The sequence below is a fragment of the Benincasa hispida genome, chromosome 9 (genome assembly GCF_009727055.1).
Source record: "Benincasa hispida cultivar B227 chromosome 9, ASM972705v1, whole genome shotgun sequence".
Taxonomy (NCBI): Eukaryota; Viridiplantae; Streptophyta; class Magnoliopsida; order Cucurbitales; family Cucurbitaceae; genus Benincasa; species Benincasa hispida.
In genome coordinates this window covers 29,448,456-29,458,618 of record NC_052357.1, presented here as the reverse complement: position 1 = coordinate 29,458,618, position 10,163 = coordinate 29,448,456, and the positions used below count along the sequence as shown (strand labels likewise).

General features: G+C 32.7%; 1 protein-coding gene across 2 annotated transcripts; it reads right to left on the bottom strand.

The window, feature by feature from the left end:
* Positions 1-3,737: 3,737 nt before the first annotated feature.
* On the bottom strand, positions 3,738-8,860 carry LOC120085373. 2 transcript variants are annotated; one of them, XM_039041324.1, is made up of 8 exons: positions 8,668-8,860; positions 7,730-8,038; positions 7,235-7,422; positions 6,750-7,100; positions 6,461-6,661; positions 6,259-6,329; positions 4,679-4,818; positions 3,738-4,354 (listed from the first exon to the last, which is right to left on the bottom strand). In XM_039041324.1, the coding sequence occupies exons 1-8, from the start codon at positions 8,705-8,707 to the stop codon at positions 4,032-4,034; spliced, it is 1,623 nt and encodes a 540-aa protein (XP_038897252.1). In that variant the 5' UTR covers positions 8,708-8,860; the 3' UTR covers positions 3,738-4,031. The 2 variants fall into 2 exon arrangements, with proteins under 2 accessions (XP_038897252.1, XP_038897253.1); XM_039041325.1 differs by having other exon boundaries at positions 7,730-7,958.
* Positions 8,861-10,163: the final 1,303 nt, after the last annotated feature.

Genomic DNA, 10,163 nt, shown 5'->3' with positions numbered 1-10,163 from the left:
TTAAAGTTTAGAGATGAATTAGATACCTTTAAGAGTTCAAAAACTTATCAGACACAAGTATGGAAGTTCAAGGACTAAATCTATAAGAGGCGTTTAGCACGCAAATTTGGAATCTTAAGCGTGGAAATGTTAAGCCCTGGGATTAGGCTGGGAGATTTAGGTAGCCTGAGTTTAAGAAAACTGTGTTTTAAGCTCAGGTTTTGGAATTCTGGGTTTAAGAAGTATGTGTTTGGAATGCAAGCTTAAATAATCTGGAAATGAAGTGCAGATTTATAAATTTTTTTGTAAAATATTTTCTTGTATTTAATCACTGGTTAGATCTTAGATTAGTTTTAAATTTTTCATCTTAATTATTTTAATATAGTTAAGATTAAAATAAACTAAAAAATTTAGAATAATATTTTTAAAAAAAAGATTGAAATAGAAATTTTGACTAAGATTATAATTTTAGTTAATCTATTGTTTTAATAATTTTATATTTTAATTTTACTAGATTTTGAAATAAAATTTCATAGAGTTTTGTCACTTTAACTAATTTGAAAATTATCAAATTTTTTTACCATAATACGCTAACTGAAAATTGAAATAAACTAGTATTTTAATATTAAATTTAATTATTGAAAAACTATATTTTTTTATCAAATTACATTTGAGGAATAAAAAATCATAAATTTTGAGTTTTAATTTTTATTTGGTTGTTAAGTTGTTTTAAACCTTTTAAATCTTTATGTTTTATATTATAATTTTACTAGATTTTGAAATAAAATTTCATAGAGTTTTGTCACTTTAACTAATTTGAAAATTATCAAATTTTTTTACCATAATACGCTAGCTAACTGAAAATTGAAACAAACTAGTATTTTAATATTAAATCCAATTATTGAAAAACTATATTTTTTTTATCAAATTACATTTGAGGAATAAAAAATCATAAATTTTAAGTTTTAGTTTTATTTGGTTGTTAAGTTGTTTTAAACCTTTTAAATTGACCAACGAAAAAAATGAAAACGATACTAAATTAAATTAGGGCTTTCTACACATATAGTCTAAATAAATATACCTAAACAATTGCAATCTAATGATGTGTTTGGAATGACTTAGAAAAAAAATATCCTTCAAAAATTCATTTATATTTAAACACTTTTGATAAAAACTCCTTAAAATAAAAAACAAGCATGTATTGCAATTCTTTCTTAAAAGTATTTTTATATACAAATTTGTCTAGTTTGCTATATAATAAGAGTGTTTTTAATGTTTTTCAAGGTTGCCTGGTGGTGGTCGCCGTAGGTGGTAGCCTGAGGTTGGCCGACAGAGTTGGTGGCCGGAATTTCGCCAGTGTGAGAGGAAAGGAGGTTGCCAAAGGTTGGTTGATGGTGGTCGGAGTTGGCCGGTGGCGACCAGAGGTTGACCAACAACGGTCACCGAAGTGGCGGCCAAAGGTTAGGTGGCGGCCGGAATTGGTCGGCAGCAATCGCCCGAGGTGGCAATCGAAGTTGGCCGACGATGGTCGCCAAAGGTGGTATTCAGAGGATGGCCGACGTACTTCCTAAATTAAATTAGGGAAAAAAAAAGGAGGAGAGGTAATCCATGGGTTTGAATAGTGTTTACTATCAAACCCATAGAAAAAGATGTAGGAAGCTAAGGCTTCCTAGGTACATGCCCAAACAAGTGTTGGGCTTAGAATGTCCAACTCATCCAATCTCAACCCTTGAAACAAACACCTAGTTACCTTACTAATTAGTTGAGATACTTTGTTTTAGGGTGTGTTTGGAATACATTTTCAAGTGTTTAATTAAAAATAAGTTATTTTGGAAGAAATTTGAGTGTTTGTCAATCATTCAAAATAGTTTTTCAAGTGTATTTTAATCAGGTTTTATCAAAAGTGTTTAAATAAAAATGAGTTAGAAATGAGTTTTTTGAAAAATAACTTTTTTTCAAATCAATTCAAACGGGTCATTACTTTTTTTTTATATTCTTTTTATAATTTAACTATATGTGGGCATGAGGAGATTCGAACATCTAATCTAACTTATATATTGTACTTTTTACTCGTACGACTATACTATTCTTTCTAAAACATATCTAGGGGTTATTCTCTCTTAAGGAGCGTCAAGAATATTTTTATCTCTAAAGCATCTGCCTTTTTAAAATTTTAGCTAATGAACCCTCATGATTTCTAATGATCCTCCAACATTGCTTAACTAGCCTAACTTGGTTAAGAAATCTTAGCTCTTTCAAGCCCAGGTCCTCTTACTCCTTACTTGTAATCAGCTTCTTCTAACTAGCCAGTGGAGTTGGAGTTGGGAACAATGAGGTAGAAGAGATATGGAATAGATGAAGGAGAGAGAAATTCATTTTATAAAGTTTTTTTATCACATTACCTATCGATAAAAGCAATGCTAAATCTTAAAAAGTATTCTTGAACTTTCTACCTTCTTTGGATAATATATAACTTTCAAAAGTTGCAATAATATCATATCTTTTTTAGAAAGAATTCAAAAATACTTTTAATATATGGATGAAAATTGATGTGAATCAAGAGACCTCTATTGTTATGCTTCAAGGTTTAATCTCAAATAAAAGGTTAAGAAACGTAACCAAACTTTGATTCTTCATGTTTAATCATTGGAGAACTTCAAACGATTTGAAGGAAGATCTTGGTATTGTTCCCAACAAGTGTATGTAAGTAAAGCTTCAAGAAAGAGTTATGTTATATGTACTCGAACTTCATGTACGAAATTGCGATGAACTCATCTTAAAGTTAAGTTGTATTGAAGGAACTCAACTGCATCACAAGTTTCATTTAATGCAAGTCATACATCAATCAATAAAACTATACTTCAAACTACTTTAAGTGGAGCTTCATTGATACTAAAAAGTTTCGTTCTTTTTAGTTGTTCTAATGTTTCTTAGGTTAATTTGTGAATGGGTCATAAAGCATTAAAATGTGGGATGTTAGCACTTACACTTTAGTGGATAAATTTAGATTATGGTTTTTGAAGGCTATATAAAGTCAATTTGATTATATCACAAAAGTCTATCTTGTTTTTTTTAATTAAAGTCGCATATTTGTATTCAAAGTTGTGCGAGCAAGTTTTCTTCATAATTTTTGTGTTTAGATTTGCATGTTAGAATCATTCAAATAGTCTTGATCAAACTATCTTGTCAAGTACTTCAAATCATGAGTCTAGAAACAAGTTATCTTCAGTATCAAGGTAAATCCATTCTATTTTTTCTTTGGGCTAATACAATCTAAATTTGAGATTTTAGTGTGTAGTATTTATAAGAGTTCAATTTATAAGTTCTTATGGTTACTCGTACTAAGGTTTCATATCATTTGGTATCAAAAATTTCAATAGTTGAAGAAATTGTTTATAAATTCTTAAGAAATTTAAGAAATTGTTTATAAATTTCAATAGTTGAACTATTGAAATTTATAAACAATTTCTATAATACTCTTGAAATTTCAATAGTTGCTTTGAAATTTATAAACAATTTCTATAATACTCTTGAAATTTCAATAGTTGCTTTGAATATATCTCTAACATTTAGTTTCTTAAAATTCAATAATTACTCAATTTTACCCATATTTGAAGTTTGAATCATTTAGTTTTTAAACTTTCATAATTACAAATTTAGTTTCCTGAAATTCAAATTTTTAAAAGAAAAGTAATCTCATAAATACAAAATTAAAAGTTAAGGATTCTATTGTACATGAAATTTAAATTTACATCTAATGTTCAATTTGACATAAAACTTGCACTACCGACCTCGAGACTACATATTCAATTTTTCCATCCCATTTATTGTCAAAAGAAAAAATAACCAATTAATTTTTAAATTTTATGAATGAGTGAAAACTACATGGAGAAACTAGGATACACACGACCAACGGGGTTAACAAAAAGGCTCTCCGAATGGCAAAAAAAGAAAGGAAAAAAAAAACATCCTCCCTTCTCATGTATTTGTTCTCTTTGTGTTACTATTTTGAATTGTATTACTATATTTTCAAGTGGTATGAGAAAATACCTTCATTGCTGGCTGCATGATGGTAGGCCTTTAAGTACATCCCTCAAAGCATAGTAGTGGCTATCACATGTATGATCCGAAATGAGGATGCTTGAGAGCACTATTTGCTGGAAATGTTCATCGGGATACCGCTTCCACAGAGTGAAGTATTCTGGAGTACTATCCGTATGCCTCTTCAGATAATATACTGTCCCTGGCACAAATAGTTCGTCCGGAATTTTACATCTTGCAGCTTCGTTTTGAGTAGCGGTAGCACTCTGCAGCGCAGCGGTAGGGTGTGGAGGAGATCCAGAGGCCACATCTGACTTTTTTCTATTGCTATCATCTGTTGTTAAAAAGGGAAGAAAGTAACTGGTTAAATGTATAGTAAACGTTTACGTTTACGTTTGCAAGCAATGTACAGTCTTGTTTGAAACAATTTGGTGCAGATTCAATCAAGAAAGAAAAGATATTATGCATACAAAGTTTCATCACATGACTGCTCGGTTAATCTTGCCCAATCTAAGACCAAAACTAACAGAAACCCATTAAAAAGACAATATTGAACTAATTTATGCCTGGGAAAACATTAAAGTTAGACTTGAGAAAGTTGGGATTGGCAAAATTATCACAGAACAATATTTGGAGATGAAACAAAAGATTAACTTACCAGAGGATCTTTTCTTGCTTGGGAACTTTGCAAAATCCGCAAGTTTTCGAGCAACATCTTGTACTGATGTAACTACCTGCTTTGCATTTGTGACCAAACCAATGACACTTTTCCAGTCTTCTTTATCTATCAAACTCATCCTGAATCAGATGGAACATGAAATTTGAGATTACCTTCCCCTCGAGCTCGTTCAATAACAATAAATCACCTTATGTTCATTTCCTCTTTTTAATTAGATTCCTAAATCTTTTGTTTTTCATCCCTCAAAATAGCTCTGCAAATTTGATTGACGCCTATTTATGGTACAGGTGTAACATATTCAAAATCTCGTCATCCTCGAAGCAAATTGAGTATAAGTTTCAAAAAGCAGCACTGACCGTATCTCTAAATAGTAAATAGAAGTTCTGCAATTGAATTGCAAACTTTGACATCACAAACATAGAATGAGAATAACCGAACCTGGAATTTGGGATTGAGGAGAGGGCTTTTCTATAGAGAATTACATAGCTGGGTTGCTCTGGTGGAAATTGAGCTCAGTGCAGATGGGAGAGGCAGCTGGCCGAATTTTGTAATCTCTTGAAGGTTCCGGATTTTACATATGTGAGTCTGCCTTCTTGAGCCTTGCTGCTAAGGCTACTGAGGTGGATTAACTGTAACTAGATCGATTTCAAGTTGTAGAATGTGCTTAAAAGTTTGTTTGGTCATTGGCCTATAAAAGTTTGAATACTGGTTGGTGGTGGTCTTCCTCACCTTCAAGTTGTAGAATGTGCTTAAAAGAGGCGGAAGACTCGGATCACCTTTGGTCACTGGCCTATGATTTCACTTACAGATCGTGGAACTTCTTAGATGAAAGCTTGGGCCTTTTTGTCTCCCTAAACAGATTGATGACTGGTTGATGTTAGGCCTTTTTGTGTGGAATTTTACAAATAAATCTAAGGGGTGGATAGCTGCTCCTTTGCGCCACATCTAGAAGGAAAGGAACACTAGGTCCTTTGAAGATAGTCCGCTAATTCCTCTAGTTTTTTACTTTTTGTAATCTTGTACAAAATAGAACATCTTGGAGGGTATCTTTACACAAGAAATTCTTTGAATCCAAGTAAATTCTACCTTGTCCACTATCCAATTAATACAAAATTCCATAAAGATACATACGCACAAGAAATTGAAATCTCTTTTCACAAACAAACTCATAACTAGATTTAACAGCTGTAATATTTTGTATAAACTAATTAGTAATATGCTTTAGATAATAGATATTATGACAAAACGGTGTTTTATTTGTTTGCTTGTTTTCCTCAAAAGAAAATATTCAGCTGCAGTATTTATGATAAAAATGTTCTCATACTTAGTAATATGCTTTAGATAATAGATATTCATATTATGATAGAAATGATTACGTGATCCCTTAATTTGGAGCCTCAGACTCCAAAGATTTCCAGGGACAGTTTTTAATCCCAGTTAATCACTAGAAATGTGCTTTGAATATGTCTCCTCACACCTTCTCACCATCTATATTTATGTTCAGCACATCCATAGAAGAAAATTAGCTTTACCCTTTCAAACAGAGCATAATAACTTACCAATCAGTTTGTAGAATTTCAATCCTTAGCCTTGTTAGAGAAGCTACACTTAATCTAGGGATAACATCACCCTGCCCAAAGTAAAGTTGGAGACTTTAAGTAAAGCAACAGAACGAAATAAGAACAATCAAAATAAAACTCTAGGAAATTTTTACTTAGAAGAAGCTTTTGCTAGAATACGTATGAGGACTGTGTGGCAAACCTGCATCACAACAGTGGTAACATAATCGGCACAACTCTCAGCAAGTTTCCTTGAAACACAAGGAGGCGTTGCATATCCAATGGCAGAAACAATATCAGGGCTAAATCCAAGTTCCTTATTTGACATTTTACGAAGCATTACAGCTAGTAACGAAGCTATAGCTCCACCAAGAGAATGACCCACCAGCTTTAACCTAAAACCCTGTTAATGAATTAGATACAGCCACAACAATGTGATGGAAGAACGTAAAGAATAAGCTTAAAAAAACTTTAGTAAACATAAATACCACCTGATATTTCTCCAAGCATCTTCTTATCATTCCAATCTCATGCTGAAGAAACCAGCGAGCAGATTCAGACGTGCCAAAGTGCATAGAATATCCTTCAAAAGTCACATCTCCATCGCTTGTTGTAATAATATCAGTGATGAGATCATATACTGTGTAAGTTCCTCGAATTCCAAAGATTACAAGTTTCTTTCTTGTATCAACCCCTATATAATAACCAGGCCTCATAACACTCGAATTTTTAACAAATTTTAATATGTTGCACTCTCGAAGCATGGTGGTTTTGGCAAGCATAGCTGCAGAATTCTTATAAGAACCTTTAGCTAGTTCAACGAAGTAGATGAGATCTTCGACCTGGTTCACAAAATCACTACCAATAAGATTCAATTCAGATTTACGTTTATAAGGGTTTGAAAATTCTTAAATAGAAGACAAAAGGGACACACAAGAACATAATTTCAATGGGTATATATTGTATAACAGATTACCATCGCATCTGAAGAAATCTGGACACCCTTAAGGTCCTCCAATGGATTTGTTGAAGCCTGGCGGAGATATATAAGGCATAATCCAATTGTAAGATCACTCAAGCTCCAATCCTGGATTCCTGTCTTACTCCGCTGGATACTTGCAATGATTTCTGAAACAGAACGAGTTCTAGGTGGAATTCCGTCCCCTATAAGTCACAAAAATTTAATTAAACCTCCACAATTATAACTTAAATGCATCCTGGAACTTCAAAAAGATCATGAGAAAAGTAAAAAATAAATTGCAGATAGTATAGGCTACCATCTGCCTTGAACAAACAGAAGTACATCAACAGAAAATTACAAAACAGTAAATTGTCTGTTGAGCAAGTAATAAATTTAAAGAAATAAAGATTGAATCTGTACATTTTTTTCTTGGAAGCAAGTAATAATCAAATTAAAGAAATAAAGATTGTCTACAAAGAGAGATGAGAAATCCTACAAATATAAACAGACCTGATGACAGTGCCCACCTATACAATTGCAAAGCTGGTTCAATTGCTTTTGTCCACCATGCAAGCTCTAACATCCGGTTACTATCAGTTGTATCTTCAGCTTCAGAAACGGACTTGGTACGTTTAGAACCTTTTTTGCTATTCTTCCCCATTTCTGACCTTCCAGAAACTTCTTGTAAAACTTCACCTTCTTTATGCACACCTTTTTCCACCTTATCTACTTTTGTCCTCTGAAAATGCATAAGAACATTATTCACAGTTACAGATCTTGCCTGCCACTGCTGTTTCCTGAGAAAATTTCTAGCATAATCTGCAAGGTTGACGAGGGGAAAAAATCACGTAAATACCATACCACCTATGAATTACGAAACACATCTAAATTGTGGCCATGAAACCTTAAATTGATACCCGAGAAACTCACTGAAAATTTATGATCAAAGATAGAAGTGTGACCAGAATCATTCATCGACTCAATGTAAATCACAAGAACTAAGACCCTTGATTTTCCATACTAGCTCATAATTGGGAAAGGGAAAAGTTCATTTACATCCTCCTCATTAGCTAGTTGAATAATATAGATATAAAATCAGAAATTCATAATAGCATTCTTTACAAGTTAGACATACTGACTTTTCCGAGTTAATTTATAGTTATGCATGGAACAAACCAACGCAAGACACAAATATAGCAGAAGGTTAATTCACATTCAAATCCATTAATTGGAGTAATTAAAAAATCCACAGTAATCATCACATTTTCATAGAGTATCAAGATTCTCCAAGAATCATACAAAGAAACCGCCAAAGACGCAATATAACAAACAAAATCAAACAGGTATTAAACTCGCACTAATTCACAATCAAGAAACAAATGCAAGATTTCAAATATTGATGAGGTAGTACCAATTCGGCAAAGAACTAAAGAGGAAATTTCACTTACGGAAGTTGTGAAGAAGGCGTCTTGCAGTTCCATTAGCCATAACGGCGGTGGAGGGACTGGTAGGAAAATTTCGTCGGCAAAATTTTCGTCGGCGGCGGAGGGATTGCGGCAAATCGTTGGCGGTTTTGGTTCAGAACGGAGGAGAGTGGAGGCGGAATTGTTTACTGTTTAGAGCTGATTATTTATAACCCGAAAATGCGCCAACTATTTGGGTTTCAAATATTTTTTTAGCTTCATTAAATTGGAGTTTTTTTCTTTTTTTCTTAAAAAAAAAGTAATAAATTGGAGGTGAAAATGGGAAATTTCAAATCTTTTTAATATTATTACTTTTAACTTTTTTATATAAAAAAAAGGTTTTTTTCACCATTTCTATATTCCACTAAAACGACGTCGTGATATGCATGTACAAGCTATTCCAAGTCAACACAAATCTTCTCTACCCAATTCAAGTCTAAGTACTTCCCAATTTCCATCTCATTCATTCAAAGGGGTCAAAATTTGTTTTCTTCAAAAAGGGGGGAAAATCATTAAAAATTATTAAAAAAAAAAAAAAAAAAAATCTACGACTGCAATTAGGCCTTATTTGGTAACCATTTGATTTTTTTGTTTTTATTTTTGAAATTTAAATCTATTTCATTTACATTTCTTACCATGATTTGTTAAAAATATTCTAGAACTCGCAGTTCATGTTAAACATTCTATTTTATCAATAACAATGACTTGTTGATTTTGCATCTTATTATGAAAATCCAATAAACGCATCATTGGCTATAGTCTGAATACTGTTTTATGTAATGACATAAACAGGATCAAGTTGACAGTATATAGCCTAAATGTTTTAATAAGTATATGGATGAAATTGGGTATCTCATCCTGATAACATTATTGGATGTGGCCCACTCTATAGTTGTTTCAAGAAGTTGTAAGGTGCTACAAACGATGTGATCCACAAATCGTTCATGTTGAGACATGAGAGTGGGGGCATCCTATGCAATGAGTTTACATATAGATTGGACCGCGAAAATAGTCACTTTTCTTTATAACGACCGTTTACTGTTAAAACTGACTATTTCATTTATTATATAACCTAGGTTAACTCGATCTTAATCCTGAGCTAGCTATGAACTCCTGTTTGTTTGGGATTATCCTTTGATCTGCAAACGGTGAGAGTAGTCCAATAGCACTGCTCAATAAGCTTACCATTTTGGGGATAAGACCGGATGAATAGCTGGGGACATAGCCTTGCAAAATGGAATTCACTCCTACCCTATTTAGGGTTAACATATAGGTTGTTCTCTTAAGTACTAACTCCAGGTCTTGAACAATCGGGGTTCTGCCTTCTCGTGATAGAGAAAGGATTTGATCCATAAAGATTATGAATCAAAATTGTTCATTAGAGGATCAGTAGGAACTTAAGGAACGAGATGTAGTCACAAGGGTAAAATGGTATTTTTTATTTAGCTATGATTACGAACAACTTGTGAAGGATCGACTTA